Source organism: Oncorhynchus kisutch, linkage group LG19 (genome assembly GCF_002021735.2).
Source record: "Oncorhynchus kisutch isolate 150728-3 linkage group LG19, Okis_V2, whole genome shotgun sequence".
Lineage (NCBI taxonomy): Eukaryota > Metazoa > Chordata > Actinopteri > Salmoniformes > Salmonidae > Oncorhynchus > Oncorhynchus kisutch.
In genome coordinates, this window is record NC_034192.2 from 10,654,805 (window position 1) to 10,674,922 (window position 20,118).

Here is a 20,118-nt window from a genome sequence, read left to right on the forward strand (position 1 = left end):
CCTCCCTCCCTCATCTGTAAAGCAGGTCAGGTAATTGTTACTGCTGCTGGGAGAACAGACTCATGGCTCAGTCTGTATCTGTCTCTATGCACACGCACACACACACACACACACACATAGAGGACATGGGAAGAGAAAAGCAAAGGCTGTAGTGCTGAAACTAACTGGAGAGGATGAGTGCCAGGGACAAGACCAATGAAAACCAATCAATTAGTCAGTAAGTGACAAGTGCTGAGCAAACATGGACAGCCTTTCACAAGACCCTGACAGCCCCGTGGCAACCAGCCCAGTCGACTCCTCTCTGTGGAACGTTAGATAAATCTACTTCTGGCTGCTACTGATGAGCAGAGAACCATGTGACTGTTGAGTTATAGACCTACTCAGAGAAAAGCATGGGCCTATTTTAATCCAAGCTGATAGGCAGGAAAAGGTAATAGCATTTTTGTTTCACACTGTCACTGAAAGCATAGTTCTTGTTGAGTACATGAATAAATACAATTCCTGTAGCAAAATAAGAATGATTCTCAGAAACCGGTTTCTCTGAAACCTGTTTTCATTTGTAGCAGTTTCCTTGGAATGAAAAAGTATCCAAAGCACTAACAACAGTAGGGACACATAGGTACCGTTGAAGTCAGAAGTTTACATGCACTTAGGTTGGACTCATTCAAATGTATTTTTCAACATCTCCACAAATGTCTTGTTAACAAACTATGGTTTTGGCAAGTCGGTTCGGACATCTACTTTGTGCATGACACAGATATTTTTTTTAACCATTGTTTACAGACAGATTATTTCACTTATAACTCACTGTATCACAAGTCCAGTGGGTGAGAAGTTTACATACACTAAGTTGACTGTGCATTTAAACAGCTTGGAAAATTACAGAAAATGATGTCATGACTTTAGAAGCTTCTGATAATTGACATAATTTGAGTCAATTGGAGGTGTACCTGTGGATGTATTTCAAGGCCTACCTTCAAACTCAGTGCCTCTTTGCTTAACATCATGATCAAATCAAAAGAAATCTGCCAAGACCTCCACAAGTCTGGTTCATCCTTGGAAGCAATTTCCAAACGCCTGAAGGTACCATGTTCATCTGTACAAACAATAGTACGCAAGTATAACACCATGGGACCACGCAGCCGTCATACCGCTCAGGAAGGAGACGCATTCTGTCTCCTAGAAATGAACGTACTTTGGTGCGAAAAGTGCAAATCAATCCCAGAACAACAGCAAAGGACCTTGTGAAGATGCTGGAGGAAATAGGTACAAAAGTATCTATATCCACAGTAAAACGAGTCCTATATCGACATAACCTGAAAGGCCGCACAGCAAGGAAGAAGCCACTGCTCAAAATCCGGCATAAAAAGCCAGACTACGGTTTGGAACTACACATGGGGACTAAGATCGTACTTTTTGGAGAAATGTCCTCTGGTCTGATGAAACAAAAATAGAACTGTTTGGCCATAATGACCATTGTTATGTTTGGAGGAAAAGGCGGGAGGCTTGCAAGCCGAAGAACACCATCCCAACCGTGAAGCACGGGGTGGCAGCATCATGTTGTGGGGGTGCTTTGCTGCAGGAGGGACTGGTGCACTTCACAAACTAGATGGCATCATGAGGATGGAAAATTATGTGGATATATTGAAGCAACATCTCAAGACATCAGTCAGAAAGCTTGGTCGCAAATGGGTCTTCCAAATGGACAATAACCCCAAGCATACTTCTAAAGTTGTGGCAAAACCGCTTAATGACAACAAAGTCAATGTATTGGAGTGGGTAACACAAAGTCCTGACCTCAATCCTATAGAACATTTGTGGGCAGAACTGAAAAAGTCTGTGTGAGCAAGGAGGCCGACAAACCTGACTCAGTTACACCAGCTCTGTCAGGAGGAATGGGCCAAAATTCACCCAACTTATTGTGGGAAGCTTGTGGAAGGCTACCCGAAACGTTTGACCCAAGTTAAACAATTTAAAGGCAATGCTACCAAATACTATTTGAGTGTATGTAAACTTCTGACCCACCGGGGATGTGTTGAAAGATATTAAAGCTGAAATAAATCATTCTCCCTACTAATAGTCTGATGTTTCACATTCTTAAAATAAAGTGGTGATACGAACTGACCTAAATTTTTACTTGGATTAAATGTCAGGAATTGTGAAAAACTGAGTTTAAATGTATTTGGCTGTAAGGTGTATGTAAACCTCCGACTTCAACAGTAGATGTATAGTAGTATCTTTCTAGATCAGCAGAACTCTGATCATCAGAGATGTGCAGTTGATGCAGCCTGAAACCACTATGTCCAGCATTGCGAGGACAGAGTGATATGAATTTGTACTACTCATAAGGGTTTATGCTCTTTCACATTGTCTCATTCTTCGGGTTGACAGCGCAGGGCCCAAAGTTCACATTTTTCCATAACGAGCCAGCAATATCAGCCCACGGAAAAATCTACAGAGAGCTACATTTATAAACGCAAGATCAAATTTCAGAGGCGAGAGAGCAACATTTTGAGGAGCAGAGAAAAGGACCATAATCTGATAGGAACAATTAAGAATTACAACCAAAAATGCTATTTTGTGGTTAATTGCAATATTCTACATAATTCAATAAATGCCTTATAATAGGACATTAATGCTGATGCTTATAACACGTAATAAAGAATTAAGTGTTTCCCTAAATTCTACTGGAATGTTGAGTTATCAGATGCTAACTACAGGGTCCCTCACTGATAGTCTTCCATCCTGAGGCATAGTCATTTCCTGGAAGTAGAGAGAGAGAGAGAGAGAGAGAGAGAGAGAGAGAGAGACAGAGAGACAGAGAGAGATAGAGAGAGAGAGACAGAGAGAGAGAGATAGAGAGACAGAGAGACAGAGAGACAGAGAGACAGAGAGAGAGACAGAGAGAGAGAGACAGAGAGACAGAGAGAGAGAGACAGAGAGAGAAAGAGAGACAGAGACAGAGAGAGACAGAGACAGAGACAGAAAGAGAGACAGAGACAGAGAGAGAGAGAGAGAGAGAGAGAGAGATAGAGAGACAGAGAGAGAGAGAGAGAGACAGAGAGAGAGAGAGAGAGGGAGATACAGAGACAGAGACAGAGAGAGAGATAGAGAGACAGAGACAGAGACAGAGAGAGAGAGAGAGAGAGAGAGAGAGAGAGAGAGAGCAGCTCTCTGCTCGTCCTAATGACTCTGTCCCTTGCACCACCGGGGTAATGTAATGTCTACTGATGGGAAACATAGCCGGCCAATTACACAGCCCCTATCTAATCACAGAGGTCAGGGGTCAACTCACATCCACCATCCGTCTTCATTCTGTCAGCCATTCACTGGACCTTACGCCTCGGTCCCACCGACAGCGTCATTGCGCAAAATGGTACGCAGCATCATCTTGATCTGTCAAGCTGTCTACGAATACAGTTTGATGCATACGTTGGATAAATCCAACATATGCACCGCAGAACGTACTGCAACTGCTTCTGCAATGCAATGCTGCAAGGCAAACGCAGCGTTCCATTGGAAACGTTTGTACTGTTGGTGTGCCCGAGGCGTTAATTGTGCCGTATCAATCGTGGCTTCAGTATTGGACACAAGGACAGGAGGACAGGACACATTGGATTTCAGATACTGAGGCATAGGCACAACTCATTCGTTTCTCCATCTGTACAACACAAATGTAACACACACACACACACACACAATTCAATCAACAACAGGGACAAATATATTCCCATCCAAATATGAAATACACCCCTCTTAGAATTTCAGTTAAACAAACATTCATAAGCACAATAAATCTGTACACACAGACAGACAAGACAGACAGAGACCAGACAGACAGGACAGACAGAGACAAGACAGACAAGACTGACAGAGACAAGACAGAGACAAGACAGACAGACAAAACAAGACAGACAGAGACAGACAGGCAGACAGACAGAAACAAGAGAGACAGACAGACAAGATAGACAGACAGACAGACAGACAGACAAGATAGACATACAGACAAGACAGACAAGACAGAGACAAGACAGACAGACAAACAAGACAGACAGGCAGACAAGACAGACAGACAATACAGACAAGAAAAGACAGAGAGACAAGACAGACAAGAAAAGACAGAGAGATGAGACCGACAATACAGACAGACAAGACAGACAGACAAGACTGACAGACAAGATAGACAGACAAACAAAACAAGACAGACAGAGACAGACATACAAGACAGACAGAGACAAGACAGACAAGACAGACAGAGACAAGACAAACAAGACAGATGGGCAGACCAGACAGACAAGATAGACAGACCAGACAGACAAGATAGACAGACAGACAAGACAGACAAGATAGACAGCCAGACAAGACAGACAAGAAAAGACAGACAGACAAGACAGATAAGAAAAGACAGACAGACAAGACAGATAAGACAGACAGACAAGATAGACAAGACAGATAAGAAAAGACAGACAGGCAAGACAGACAAGACAGACAGACAAGATAGATAGACAAGACAGACAGAGACAAGACAGACAGACAGAGACAAGACAGACAAGATAGACAGACAGGCAGACAGACAGAGACAAGACAGACAAGATAGACAGACAGACAGACAAGACTAGACAAAACAGACAGACAGGTGGCAAGATAGATAGACAGACAAGACAGACAGACACAGAGACAAGACAGACAAGATAGACAGACAGACAAGACAGACAGACAAGATAGACAGACAGACAAGACTAGACAAGACAAGACAGACAAACAGGTGGGCCCTCTACTCAGACAGCTGTTTTACAGTAGGAGGAACATATCCCTATAAAGATTCTATACCTTTTGTAGTTTCTCTACGGACAACATTTAATATATTATTCTGGGCAGCTCAATCTGTTCTAGGCTAAGGACCATTGTGTTTCTGACTGGAGATTATGCAATGTGTAGCAGAGCTGCCTGGTACAATATCATCTTTTAGTACAGGCGTTTCTAGTAATTCCAGAACGTCTCTCCAATGTCATAGCTTAAGTCCAATGGCGGAGGATGGCCAATAGAATAGATGACTTCTGGCGCCGACAGAGATGGCTGCCTCGCTTCGTGTTCCTAGGAAACTATGCAGTATTTTATTTTACGTGTTATTTATTACATTGGTACCCCAGGTAATCTTAGGTTTTATTACATACAGTCGGGAGGAACTATTGGATATAAGAGCAACGTCAACTCACCATCATTACGACCAGGAATAACGGCTTTCCCCAAGCGGATCCTGTGTTTTACCCAACACCCGGGACAATGGATCGGATCCCAGCCGGCGAACCGAAACAACGTCGCCGTAAAATGGGCAGACTAAGCAGTCTTCTGGTCAGGCTCCGGAGATGGGCACATTGCGCACCGCTCCCGAGCATACTACTCGCCAATGTCCAGTCTCTTGACAACAAGGTTGATGAAATCCGAGCAAGGGTAACATTTCAGAGAGAAATCAGAGACTATAACGTTCTTTGCTTCACGGAAACATGGCTCACTAGAGAGACGCTATCGGAGTCGGTGCAGCCAGCTGGTTTCTTCACGCATCGCGCCGACAGAAAAAAACATATTTCTGGTAAGACGAGGGGCAGGGGGGTATGCCTTATGATTAACGAGACGTGGTGTGATCATAACAACATACAGGAACTCAAGTCCTTCTGTTCACCTGACTTAGAATTCCTCACAATCAAATGTTGACTGCATTATCTACCAAGATAATTCTCTTCGATTATAATCACAGCCGCATATATTCCCCCCCAAGCAGACACATCGATGGCCCTGAACAAACTTTATTTGACTCTATGTAAACTGGAAACCACATATCCTGAGGCTGCATTCATTGTAGCTGGGGATTTTTTAACAAGGCTAATCTGAAAACAAGACTCCCTAAATTCTATCAGCATATCGATTGTGCTACCAGGGCTGGTAAAACCCTAGATCATTGTTATTCTAACTTCAGCGACAGAAACAGCCTATAGACAGAAACTAAAACAGGAAGCTTCCGCTCTCAGGTCTGTTCAATGCTGGTCCGACCAATCTGATTCCACGCTTCAAGATTGCTTCGAGCACGTGGATTGGGATATGTTCCGCATTGCGTCAAACAACAACATTGACGAATACGCTGATTCTGTGAGCGAGTTCATTAGCAAGTGCATCGGCGATGTCGTACCCACAGCAACTGTGGATTGAAACCGTGGATTGATGGCAGCCTTCGCGCGAAACAGAGAGCACGAACCAGTGCTTTTAACCAGGGCAAGGTGACCGGAAACATGACCGAATACAAACAGTGTAGCTATTCCCTCCGCAAGGCAATCAAACAAGCTAAGCGTCAGTATAGAGACAAAGTAGAGTCCCAATTCAATGGCTCAGACACAAGAGGTATGTGGCAGGGTCTACAGTCTATCATGGATTACAAAAAGAAAACCAGCCTTGTCGCGGATCAGGATTTCTTGCTCCCAGACAGACTAAACAACTTCTTTGCTCGCTTTGAGGACAATACAGTGCCACTGACACGGCCCGCTACCAAAACCTGCGGACTCTCCTTCACTGCAGCCGATGATTTAAACGTGTTAACCCTCGCAAGGCTGCAGGCCCAGACGGCATCCCCAGCCACATCCTCAGAGCATGCGCAGACCAGCTGGCTGGTGTGTTTACGGACATATTCAATCAATCCTTATCCCAGTCTGCTGTTCCCACATGCTTCAAGAGGGCCACCATTGTTCCTGTTCCCAAGAAAGCTAAGGTAACTGAGCTAAATGACTACCGCCCCGTAGCACTGACTAGTCTCTCAGTGCGAGAGACTAGTCAAGGACCATATCACCTCCAACCTACCTGACACCCTAGACCAACTCGAATTTGCTTACCGCCGCAATAGGTCCACAATTCCAACCACACTGCACACGGCCCTAACCCATCTGGACAAGAGGAATACCTACAGTGGGGAGAACAAGTATTTGATATACTGTCAATTTTGCAGGTTTTCCTACTTACAAAGCATGTAGAGGTCTGTAATTTTTATCCTAGGTACACTTCAACTGTGAGAGAAGGAGTGTGTGTTCAGTTGTCTTTTATACAGGTAATGAGTTCAAACAGGTGCAGTTAATACAGGTAATGAGTGGGGAACAGGAGGGCTTCTTAAAGAAAAACTAACAGGTCTGTGAGAGACGGAATTCTTACTGGTTGGTAGGTGATCAAATACTTATGTCATGCAATAAAATGCAAATGAATTACTTAAAAATCATACAATGTGATTTTCTGGATTTTTGATTTTCTTGATTTTTGGGGGGGATTCTGTCTCTCACAGTTGAAGTGTACCTATGATAAAAAATTACAGACCTCTACATGCTTTGTAAGTAGGAAAACCTGCAAAATCGGCAGTGTATCAAATACTTGTTCTCCCCACTGTATGTGAGAATGCTATTCATCGACGACAGCTCAGCATTTAACACCATAGTACCCTCCAAACTCGTCATCAAGACCCTGGGTCTCGACCCCGCACTGTGCAACTGGGTACTGGACTTCCTGACGGGCCACCCCCAGGTGGTGAGGGTAGGTAACAACATCTCCACCCCGCTGATCCTCAACCCCTGGGGCCCCACAAGGGTGCGTTCTGAGCCCTCTCCTGTACTCCCTGTTCACCCACGACTGCGTGGCCATGCACATCTCCAACTCAATCATCAAGTTTGCAGACGACACTACAGTGGTAGCCTTGATTACCAACAACGACGAGACGGCCTACAGGGAGGAGGTGAGTGTCCTCGGAGTGTGGTGTCAGGAAAATAACCTCACACTCAACGTCAACAAAACAAAGGAGATGATCATGGACTTCAGGAAACAGCAGAGGGAGCAGCCCCCTATCAACATCGACGGGACAGTAGTGAAGAGGGTAGAAAGTTTAAAGTTCCTCGGCGTACACATCACGGACAAACTGAATTGGTCCACCCACACAGACAGAGTGGTGAAGAATGCGCAGCAGCGCCTCTTCAACCTCAGGAGGCTGAAGAAATTTGGCTTGGCACCAAAAGCACTCACAAACTTTTACAGATGCACAATCGAGAGCATCCTGTCGGGTGGTATCGCCGCCTGGTACGGCAACTGCTCCGCCCACAACCGTAAGGCTCTCCAGAGGGTAGTGAAGTCTGCACAACGCATCACCGGGGGCAAACTACCTGCCCTCCAAGACACCTATACCACCCGATGTCACAGGAAGGCCATAAAGGTAATCAAGGACAACAACCACCTGAGCCACTGCCTGTTCACCCCGCTATCATCCAGAAGGCGAGGTCAGTACAGGTGCATCAAAGCAGGGTCTGAGAGACTGAAAAACAGCTTCTATCTCAAGGCCATCAGACTGTTATACAACCACCACTAACATTGAATGGCTGCTGCCATACATGTAAAAAATATATCACTAGCCACTTTAAACAATGCCACTTAATATAATGTTTACATACCCTACATTACTCATCTCATATGTATATACTGTACTCGATACCATCTACTGCATCTTGCCTATGTCGTTCTGTACCATCACTCATTCATATATCATTATGTACATATTCTTCATCCCTTTACACTTGTGTGTATAAGGTAGCTGTTGTGAAATTGTTAGGTTAGATTACTCGTTGGTTATTACTGCATTATCGGAACTAGAAGCACAAGCATTTCGCTACACTTGCATTAACATCTGCTAACCATGTGTATGTAACAAGTAAAATTTGATTTGATTTGATTTGAGAAGTAGACCGGGGCAAAACAAATGGAGACAGAGCTACAGTATATCAAGTAGACCGGGGCAAAACAAATGGAGACAGAGCTACAGTATATCAAGTAGACCGGGGCAAAACAAATGGAGACAGAGCTACAGTATATCAAGTAGACCGGGGCAAAACAAATGGAGACAGAGCTACAGTATATCAAGTAGACCGGGGCAAAACAAATGGAGACAGAGCTACAGTATATCAAGTAGACCGGGGCAAAACAAATGGAGACAGAGCTACAGTATATCAAGTAGACCGGGGCAAAACAAATGGAGACAGAGCTACAGTATATCAAGTAGACCGGGGCAAAACAAATGGAGACAGAGCTACAGTATATCAAGTAGACCGGGGCAAAACAAATGGAGACAGAGCTACAGTATGGAACTCAACAGAATCAGCAGACACAAAATGGTGGAAATAATAGTCAAGCTCCCTTACTCCCTCTCTCCAAGCCAGGTGTGTGATTATATAGTCATATGTAGGAAGACCGACTCACACAGCCTGAGGCATTTGATAAGTGAGCTAATCAAACAATGACACAGGATCATCTCATTGTGTTCTCCCCAGGTTGACCAAATGAGAGGTACAGAGTCTCTGAATGGGCAATATCCAGGTGAGTTCCTCAGACATAACACCTGCTCACTCTGTGTGTGTGTGTGTGTGTGTGTGTGTGTGCGTGTGCGTGTGCGTGTGCGTGTGCGTGTGTGTGTGTGTGTGTGTGTGTGTGTGTGTGTGTGTTTCAGGCGGGGGAGACTGGTACACAGCTGAGCAAACAGCAGAAAGTGTTGGATATAACTCACTGACATACACACAAATACTTAAACAAACAGGAGACACCTGAAAAGGCCTGAACATAGAGGCAGTGAAAACCCCTATAGAAAAAGGCCCGTCATCACCACAGGGGCCAATATGACTGATGTATCGTTACCACGTTATTTGCCGTGGTAGCCTATAAGCTGAACTGGCATTTGCGTGTGCGTGCGTAGATGCGTTTCGATTGCATTTATACGGCTAGACAGGCTAGCGTTGGGAGGGAGTGTGTGCTGTGCGCTAAGCTAGCTCTAGCTCCAGCTGTGGTGTGCTTTGAGGCAGAAATGAGTGGAGGTGTGAACGCACAGCCAGGTGCTGCCCCCTCTCACCCTCACACCTTCCCTCAGTCCACTTCCTCCCAGTTAATTAGGAGAGCTGGCGGGGGGGCTGGAGTCAGGAAGGGGGAGAGGAGGGGAGAGAGGAATGGGGGTGTTCCTGTGAAACAGCTGTAAAACCTGCCATTACTGCTGAGCCTGTCAGAGAGCAATAGGGGGCGGGTGGAATGAAGTGCGGAGAGGACAGAGGTGTGGGGTGATTGAGGATGATGATTTGGATCGGAGTGGCCGGAGGGAGGGGAGGTGAATTAAGTCATATCACATTGAAGCCATAATAAGACAATGGAGTTAAACTCACCTTCACACTGCTTGCCATCTCCCTTGTACCCCGGCTTGCAGATGCAGTTGAAGGATTTGGGGGTATTCTGGCAGAGAGCATCAATGTGACAGTCATCCGTGCCTTCAGAGCACTCATCGGCATCTAGAGAAATGACACAAGGGACAACTGTAAACCACTGGTCTCCAAGGACTCATCAATAGGACTAAGTCTACAAAATAGCGATGATTTTGGTGAGAGGTGAATGGGTTTTGTACAACCTCAATCGAATGTTTTAATCCCGCTCTCTCAGGGAAAGCTCAGTCCTCTTGGCCAAATGCAGCTCCATCCAGATATATACAGGCTGGAAATATTTACTTTATGATGGCAAACATCCAAAATGTAGAACTCCTCATATAAGACAATAAACTGTCAGGGAGTAACATAGTGGATGAAGGGTGAGGTTTCTTAACGCTATAAAAGATACCGGTAACACTAAAGAGGCCAAAACCAATAATAATTTACATGAATCAAATACCAATAGCCGAGAGGTACACTAGTGTATCAGGGCTTAGCGGATGCCTCTAGAATACTGAGTGGCTATAGGGAACCCTATTGATCAAGTCATTGTTAGAGAGTCACATCTGGGGATGAATCCAGGGGCCTTAAGCCAGCTAATTCACACAGACAGACAGCGAAAGAGAGCAAGAGAGAGAGAGAGAGAGAGAGAGAGAGAGAGAGAGAGAAAGACCACAAGTGTAAGAGAGAAAGTTAAACCTATCCAAACTTCTGTTCTCTTCCTCTCTCTAGCGATGTATCTATCTTGAGCTGAGAAGCAGCTACCCTGTCTCCTATCTTGCCCCTCATGAATAGCCCATATTGGGAGCCGTAAATCCAGCGTTTATTTCTCTGCGTGGTTAAGCCCTGCTGCCTGACCCCCGCCCAGCTCAACAAAATGCAATAAATAAACAATAAATGTCATCACAATAAATATTTTTTATCAAGCGGATGACTGATTTATTTGCTCCCATGTGAGCGCCAGTAGAAATGAAAAATAAAGTGATAGGAGTAGGCAGCGGAATATAGCCTGTAAAACCTGGACTAGATAGTTCAACTGCCGGTTCTCACTGAGTTGTTGACAGTGAATAGATAGATGTAAGGAAGGAAAATGTTATTGCAGGTTCACCATGGGACTATTATTATGAAATACCGTTGACTAATGTAAAATAAAGCCCTCTCCCGTGCTTCAGTGGCCGTCCCAATATTGACTTCTCGCCAATCCATAGTTGGAGGGAAAGAAGGCGCGCCGCTTTCCGTTGAAAGGTCGTCGATAAGCAGGTTGGGACAGACTCCTCCAGGGACCGTGAAGGCCACCTTCCCAACCCATGTCCACATGGACACCTCTGGGCAGGCAACTGATCCGGAAAAGATGCTATGTAATCAGCTCATAGAAGGGATTCGTTCAAGCAGATGGGTGAAAAGATGCTTAGTCATACATATTTGTATTCACGCATTAACCAGTCCTGGACCTACCTCGCAGATTGATCTACGACTGGTAAAACATGCAGGTAGATCTCAGTCGATGGACCTAATTTCTTGTAGACTTTTTTTTTTTACATTCAGAAAGGGCAATTGAATATGGCGAAACAAATACTCAACTTCAAATAGTGTTTAGAGTAATATTGTCAATGCAAACTGGACTAACACGCACTATTTTGATTGTCAGTCCAAAATGAGTAAATATGGATCAACTCTGCAAGGCCAAATGTAAACGTGTTTGCAGCCTGAGTTATTTCGCGCGCATATCACATCACCCATTCAAAGCCTTTTATAATTGCTATATTTGGCATCAAATGTATATATTTCGTTCAATGTTTTTTCGTGCAATATCGGTGTTTAGCTATTTCTCCTTTCCATACTGTTCAAATGTTGCTAGCCCAAATGATCCATCCTCAACCAAGTGTTTCTCAAAGGAACATGTTCTCTCAACTGCCTCAACTGTAATCTCAGTCCACAAATACTCTCCAATTAAAATGAATATAATCTACGTTAGCCTAGGCATTAAAGAAATCCACTATGCTTCACCTATTCTACGCTGTCATGCGCTGGTTTTAACTTTTCAATAAAACATGAACAGGGAAAATAGACAGCACTATCTTAAAAAATATGTGTCAAAATGATATAAGACAGAAAGGGATAGAATGAGAGCTCCTTACCTGCGAGTCCAACATCCCCCATCACCTCACAGGTATTAATGAGGACGAAAAACAAACAAACGTCCCAGGAAAAACAAGCACTTCCCATGGTAAAAGGTGGTGATTGAATGCAGTTTTTTGGTTGTGTGTTTCTTTGATAAGAGAACCGTTTTGGTACTGGCAGAGGCAGTAGAAGAGGACAGCGAGACCAGCGGAGCCGCTCTCTGATTGGCTTGCACGCATTTGAAGAGCGGATTGGAGGTGTAGAGGGAGAGAGAGAGAGAGAGAGAGGAAAATTGGTTGCTTTGGTTCAATTGATTACTCACTGCCTGAGACCGTGACCAACTTGATCAATAAATGTTTTCAGATATTTCTCACCAGCGCGGGGCCAAATTGTCACCATAGGTCTCAATTGCCTATAATGGAACTCATGAATCATGATCATGTAGGCCTATAAACTAAGGTTATACATATTCAAGTTACAATCGTGGTGATTAATATCGAGAAAAAAAGAGCTCAGGTATACCTATGTTTTTATGTTTTTCAGATGAATTGTCCCGCAGGCGCTTATTTCAATAGGCTACATTCGTAGCCAAATGGGCAGTTCTGGGCACTTCTTAGTTGGTTGTGGTCTATTCTTGTCATTCTTTACAATGCAATGGAAATACTTTGAAATAAACGAAGTCATAAGAAGCATACATCTGAAGGGACCAACATTATCTCTAAATATAGTGCACAGACTTGCCACAGTCAAAGCAGGAACTTCACACAGGGCTGAAGTTTGAGTGTAGAGATACTGCCCTCTGCTGGTCTTGGCACACACTACACAGTGCGCTGGTTTTGTCCCGCCCACCTGTCAGTGACAAAGGCACATGTTTGACCAATCACTGTGCGCAGAGCAGGCTTCGCAAAGTGTCATGGCGTCTCCCTTGAAGGGAGTTAGGACCTGGAAAATCTAGCCATTGGTAGTAGTGACTTTCTTCTCTAAATCGACCTATTAAAAAACATTTACTTCTCAAAAAGGGATATTTTTCAAAAGAACGACGTCACCATGGGGACTGTCCACGCCAGGGTAAATCTTAATTTCTTACAACCACTAGAAGTGGGGATGAAATTCTGCATGACCTCCCCGTTCTGTGTATTGTATGGCGCTGTAACGTTAGTTACTATGGACGAACTCATAGGCCGTGGACAAGATACAGAAATTACATTAATGGCAAAGAGTTGTATGACATGAGGCAGATGGTTATTTGACTATATTTTATGTAATGTAATGTTATACAATATGGATTGTGTCTGGTCTGTCAGCGTGTTAGAAAATGTACCACCTTGACAGAACGAAGCTAGTTAGATCGCTATCTACGCATGGTCATATCTTCAGATCATTTTTCTACTTTTTCGACACTGTTCAGAGTATGGACCCTCTCCCGATGCACGGGCGTGACATGGGCGTTCATCCCGACGACATGATTGAGGTGCAGGAGGCAGAACAAGAGACTAAACAGGAGGTCCTGGAAAACAAAGACGTAAGCATCTCTTATCCAAGTTACCGTTACTCCAATTACAAGTTGTTCGCCATCTTCTTAGCAAAGGGAGCTGAGTAAATCATTGACCACCTAGTTGGAATGGATGCTGAGAATCTGTCCATTCATTGCAGGTTGTTGTCCAACATGTCAACATTGAGGGCTTGGGCAGAACCAAAGAGGATCTGCTGGGCTATGAAATCTCAGAGGTCTTCCATGCTAAAAACCTTATTGATGTAAGTATGAGCACTCTGGACTCCACATACTTGAACATGCACGCACAACCTACACACACACTCTGAAATGTTCCCTAGTTTAAGGGGAAACATCTGTGCTAAAAGCTGCTTGTTGTCTCTTTGACAGGTCATGAAGAAGTCTCATATTGCCAGACAGAAACTGCTGCGTCTGGGCATCTTCAAAGAGGTGGAGGTTGTCATAGATACATCAGATGGTACAGTGTGCACCCTTAAGCAGCTGTGTATGTGTGTGCGTGTGTCTGAAACAATATCACAACCCATCTCAATCATGAGACGCTGCCAATATGGAAGGATAACCAGTAAAAAGATATTTGCGTCACTGGAGAGGAGCCCTCTGTCTGTTTTGGTCTACCCCTCCCAGGTGCGGATGCGTTGCCCAATGGTCTGGACGTGACGTTCGAGGTGACAGAGATGAAGAGGCTGACGGGCAGCTACAACACCATGGTCGGCAACAACGAGGGCAGCATGGTGAGAGAATACACACACCACTATCTCTCACACACATACTTACAGGAGCGCTATAACAAAGCATCACACAATTGTTGTTCATTGAAACCCCTGTCACAATGACCCAAGGCTGACATAAATACAATCATGTGATACAGAGGTGATTAAGCAGCTTCCCTGCCTCATTTTCACTGCAAACACTTCCAAATGGGTGCATAGTGTGTTCATGTACGTTCACAGACAGGTAGAACAGGTGTGTGACCCTGACCTGGGAGTAACGTTGTCTCTGTCTTCCAGGTGTTGGGTGTGAAGCTTCCTAACGTGTTTGGCCGTGCGGAGAAGTTAACCTTCCAGTTTTCCTATGGGACCAAGGAGACTTCCTACGGCCTGTCCTTCTTCAAGCCCCAGCCAGGCAACTTCGAACGCAAGTACGAACAGGGAACACCTCTGTCCTTGCTCTCTGTGTCAATAGGACATTAAAATAGCACTTGCAGGCCTCCCGAGTGGCGCAGCGGTCTAAGGCACTGCATCGCATTGTTAAGGCGTCACTACAGCCTGGTATCCTAGGCTGTGTCATAACCGGCCGTGACTGAGAGTCCCATAGGGCGGGGCACAATTGGCCTAGTGTCATCTGGGTTTGGCCGGTGGGGCTTTACTTGCCTCAGCCCGCTCTAGTGACTCCTTGTGGCTTGCCGGGGGCCTGCAGGCTGACCGGTCGTCAGTTGAACAGTGTTTCCTCCAACACATTGGTGCAGCTGGCTTCCGGGTTAAGCGAGCCGGTGTTGGCGGGTCATGTTTTGGAAGACACGAAAGTCGACCTTCGCCTCTCCCGAGCCCATTGGGGAGTTGCAGCAACGAGGCAAGATCGTAATCACGAAATTGGGGAGAAAAAAAGCAGTAGAAATTACAACAAAAAAACATAGCACTTGCGGTGTAATGGCTGCCGTTTTGTTTCAAGTTGTGACAGGTGTTGTCTTGTTGCAGCCTCGCTCTAAACCTGTACAAAGTCACAGGCCAGTTTCCATGGAGCTCCCTCAAAGAGACAGACAGAGGAGTCTCCACTGAGCTCAATGTAAGAGGACTCCTACTGTATGTGTTTGTGGGTCTGTGTGTGTCACATTTTTTTATTTTTTTTATTTTATTTAATTTTATCTGCCTTAGTTATCCTTGTGGAAATTCATTCTCCCTCTCTCTCCTATAGTTTCCTCTGTGGAGGACCAACCACACTCTGAAGTGGGAGGGTGTGTGGCGGGAGCTGGGTTGTCTGGCACGCAGTGCCTCCTTCGCCGTGCGAGAAGAGAGCGGACACACCCTCAAGTCTGCCCTCTCGGTACGTTGCCCTTTGTCTCTCAGTTCCCTTTTATCTAATAACCTAAACCCTTAATGATATTAACTCTCAAAATAGCAAGAATCTGAGTCAATCCGCTGACGGTAGTTGTCTTGCAGCACACCATGTCCATTGACAACAGGAACTCTGCCATCTTCCCCAAGAAAGGTGCCTTACTGAGGATCAACCAGGTATGTTTGTGTGTGTGACTTCCTCTGCATAATACACCACTGTAGATCTATATGAAGTGGCCATGCTGATGTTGTCTTGCCCTCGGTAGGAGCTGGCTGGCTATACAGGCGGAGACGCAAGCTTCCTGAAGGAGGACTTTGAGCTGCAGGTCAACAGACGGCTGGTCTGGGACTCGGTAAGGGAACACTACTCAGTCCCTAACCTAGGGGGAAATACCCAGGACAAATAGGAAGTGAATTATGGGTACCTGAGTGTTCAACATGTCATATAACATGGCCCTGGTGGTCTCTTTCAGGTCCTCTCCGCCTCCCTCTGGGGTGGGTGTCTCCTCCCCATCGGAGGCAGACCGTCCTCCATCGCTGACAGGTAGGACCACTCCCATCAGGTTCATGTCACATAGATTTGATAGAAATCGCTAGGTGGCGCCATTGAGAACTCATTCTGTGAAGTATTTATCCTCCAGTGTTTAGGGGATGTTGTGAGCACCTGTGGTCTGTGAGTGATAATTGGCCGTTATTATATGTCATTGACATATTTCTGTATTGTCCAGGTTCTATCTGGGCGGTCCCACCAGTGTGCGAGGATTTGGAATGTACAGCATCGGTCCACAGAGTGAGGGTGAGGTCATGCGCTCTCTGTTTATTTGAACGGGCATGTGTGGTGTACAGGGTTGGGTCAGTTGCCCAGAGTCCTGATGATGAAACGTAAGGTTTTACCTGTGTTGCCGCAGGTGACTACCTGGGAGGAGAGGCGTACTGGGCAGGCGGGCTCCACCTGTACACTCCTCTACCCTTCCGTCCGGGTCGGGCCGGCTTCGGAGACCTCTTCAGGACACACTTCTTCCTCAACGCTGGGAACCTGTGCAACCTCAACTACGGTGGGAACCTTGAACCTCATATTAGTCCATGTTCTGTTTTTCATTGCCCCTATTAACTAATGAGTTACATATGGTACATACTGCAAATAAATATTAAATTGTCTGTTTGTGCATCTATGTGCATTCTGCCTCTTCTTACATGTAAGTGTCTCCTGTCCCCAGGAGAGGGTCCAAGAGCACACCTACAGAAGCTGGCGGAGTGTATCCGCTGGTCGTATGGAGCAGGCATCGTGTTGCGTCTCGCGAACATCGCCAGGCTGGAGCTCAACTACTGCATTCCCATGGGGGTTCAGAGTGGAGACAGGTACAATACACACACACATTTGGAGGAGCAGGTCAGACTCCAGTAGGCTATGGATTTTATATAGCGCTCTAGAAAATTTTAAAAAGCATATACACTCCCAGAGATGCAGTGGTGTAAAGTACTTACAGAAAAATACTTAAGTATTACTTAAGTAGTTTTTTGTGGTATCTGTACTTTACTTTACTATTTATATTTTTGACAACTTTTACTTCACTACATTCCTGAAGAAAATGATATTCTTTCTTCTCCATAGATTTTCCCTGACACCCAAAGGTACTTGTTACATTTTGAATGCTTAGCAGGACAGGAAAATGATCCAATTCACACATTCGAGAACATCGCTGATTATCCCTACTGCCTCTTATCTGGCGGACTCACTAAACACAAATGCTTCATTTGTAAATGATGTTGGAGTGTGCCCCTGACTATCTGTCAATAAAAAACATGAAAATTGTACTATCTGGTTTGCTTAATATAAGGAATTTTAAATGATTTATACTTGTACATTTACTTTGATACTTAAGTATATTTAAAACCAAATACTTATTTTACTCAAGTAGTATTTTATTGGGTGACTCACTTTTACTTGAGTCATTTTCTATTAAGGTATCTTTACTTTTACTCAAGTATGACAATTGGGTACTTTTTCCACCACTGCAGAGATGATAGAACGAGAGATGAGAGGTGTTATTGCTGCAATGCCATACAGCTCATATGTGCTGTAAATAAACAGACACACAAGCCATAACACCTAGGTATAAACAGACACAAGGTGCGGAACATATAGGTCTCAAAACTTTTGTGTGGCTCATCTTCCCTCTTTTTCCTTCCCTGCCTCAGGATATGCGACGGCGTCCAGTTTGGAGCAGGAATCCGCTTCCTGTGATGTCATCACCCTGCCTCCCGGGTCCAGCAGCAGAGAGCACGATGGGAAAGGGAGAAGAGCATTGTCACTTGTTATCTGTTGAGTGTAACACTAGCTGTGGGAGCCTACCAGAATGCACGGTTCTGGAGGAGTGCCCCGCCGCCCTTTTTGATATTAACCAATGATATCACCCACTGTTTGCTGTGTTAATTTTCCACCAACCAATTACGTTTCTGGCCAGACAAAGAGATTTGGGTTTATCTCCCCTGCCTTCCAAGACTGCTGCCTGCCCTATCCATAGGGAAGTGACTATTGGTTTTGGTTCTAGATTAATTTGACCCTATTAGAACTCTTTCCAACTGATTTGTTGGTTCTGCTGTTTGACGTGGAGAATTGAGAGTTGACTCCCCTTCTCCACAGCAGCCCCTGTGAATCTGAGGTGGGAACCCCAAGTGTGACCCTCCACCACTGCTCTTATTGTTAGTCCTCTTTTTAATGTTGTCTAAGTTACACAATAAATCTCCCAAAAATTCCCCTTAATCTTTTTTTGTGGTTTCTCATAGACACACACACATTTGCAATAATTTATTCAGATCCAAAGTTTATCTGAAACACCCTCAGACCTGCATTAACGACAGCAGTTACAGCACACACAGGTGTGTCACGTACAGGTCTCACTGTAGCCTGTTTTATCAGCCTGCAGTTATTAATAGTCACACTATTGGTATATAAGTCAACTCCTGATATATTCAATGGCTTGGGAGTGCACCACCTGTCTACACTTAACTGTAGCATGCAGATATCCAAAGCATGTGCAATTGCAACTAGTGAACTTTACTGCATTGTCAACATTTTATTTACATTGTATTTATAACATATCAACTATAATCTCATGGTAATCCATCTAGTTTTTACAGACAAGTCAACTGCTCATTGAATTCCTATTTACAGTGAGAAACGACACATTGAAGAGCCATGATAAGTCGATCTAAGAGCGCAGAACAGCTGTTGACTCAGCAAGGAATATATCCACAAAGCGTCACGGAGCAGGACTGCTGTTCTTGGATCAGTTTTGCCTTTTATATCATAATGAATAATATTATATGGACAGATCCTAAATAAGCACTCCTACTCTGAGAGGCTTTGTGGATATGGGCCCTGGTGTGCTACACAGACAGCCTAGTACAGTAACCATGTACTGACATCAACCTCTCTACTGTACCAGTTGTGTGAATCTGCCAGCCAAAAAACCTGACTCAGCATCTCTGTTTCTCTCTCTCTCTACTGAACTCTGTTGAACCGTGTTCATCCATTCTCTCTCAGAGAAAGCCTGGTGGTTTAGTTTTCATTTGGAGGTGAATTTTGTCCCTATCAAGCGTCAGCAGACCAGTATCAAACGCATGTGAACACTGTGCTGTGGGGCTTGTATCCTTGTAAACAGCAGCTGGCAACCCTCCAGACCCCCTCCAGTGGCGTGGAGTTGTGACACTGATCTCTGCAATATCGCTCCCTCACAGCACACCCACACCCCTGTGTAATAGACCCTTCAAACCCCCTCCAGTGGCGTGGAGTTGTGACACTGATCTCAGCAGTATCGCTCCCTCACAGCACACCCACACCCCTGTGTAATAGACCCTTCAAACCCCCTCCAGTGGCGTGGAGTTGTGACCCTGATCCCAGCCCTATCGCTCCCTCACAGCACACCCACACCCCTGTGTAATAGACCATCCAGACCCCCTCCAGTGGCGTGGAGTTGTGACACTGATGCCAGCCCTATCGCTCCCTCACAGCACACCCACACCCCTGTGTAATAGACCCTCCAAAGCTCACCTCTATCTATATTTTATTTGCGTGTGTGTGTGTGTGTGTGTGTTTTCTTCCCTCCTCTGCCTCCTTCCTTCACCAGCCTTGGCTTCTTTATTGCGTGTTGTTGACACGGATCCCTTCAGCCCTCAA

The 20,118-nt window shown here is 45.0% G+C and overlaps 2 protein-coding genes across 7 annotated transcripts in view; one reads left to right on the plus strand and one right to left on the minus strand.

Annotated features, from left to right (window-relative positions):
• Window positions 1-12,526, minus strand: part of scube1 (signal peptide, CUB domain, EGF-like 1) — a 110,939-nt gene extending 98,413 nt beyond the window's left edge. For all 5 annotated transcript variants that reach the window (XM_031797537.1, XM_031797536.1, XM_031797535.1 and 2 more), the window contains exons 1-2: window positions 12,392-12,526; window positions 10,218-10,340 (exon numbers count right to left, since the gene is read on the minus strand). In XM_031797537.1, coding sequence (XP_031653397.1) covers window positions 10,218-10,340; window positions 12,392-12,479 — 211 coding nt within the window. In that variant the 5' untranslated portion in view covers window positions 12,480-12,526. The remainder of the gene's footprint in view (window positions 1-10,217; window positions 10,341-12,391) is intronic.
• Window positions 12,527-13,259: 733 nt separating this feature from the next.
• Window positions 13,260-18,702, plus strand: LOC109864289 (sorting and assembly machinery component 50 homolog B). 2 transcript variants are annotated; one of them, XM_031797538.1, is made up of 16 exons: window positions 13,262-13,442; window positions 13,783-13,896; window positions 14,028-14,129; window positions 14,257-14,344; window positions 14,512-14,618; window positions 14,895-15,025; window positions 15,582-15,669; window positions 15,799-15,927; window positions 16,044-16,115; window positions 16,205-16,291; window positions 16,412-16,482; window positions 16,667-16,734; window positions 16,847-16,993; window positions 17,156-17,297; window positions 17,551-17,570; window positions 18,138-18,702. In XM_031797538.1, the coding sequence occupies exons 1-16, from the start codon at window positions 13,422-13,424 to the stop codon at window positions 18,263-18,265; spliced, it is 1,515 nt and encodes a 504-aa protein (XP_031653398.1). In that variant the 5' UTR covers window positions 13,262-13,421; the 3' UTR covers window positions 18,266-18,702. The 2 variants fall into 2 exon arrangements, with proteins under 2 accessions (XP_020307578.1, XP_031653398.1); XM_020451989.2 differs by lacking the exon at window positions 17,551-17,570 and having other exon boundaries at window positions 13,260-13,442.
• The last annotated feature ends 1,416 nt before the right edge of the window (window positions 18,703-20,118 follow it).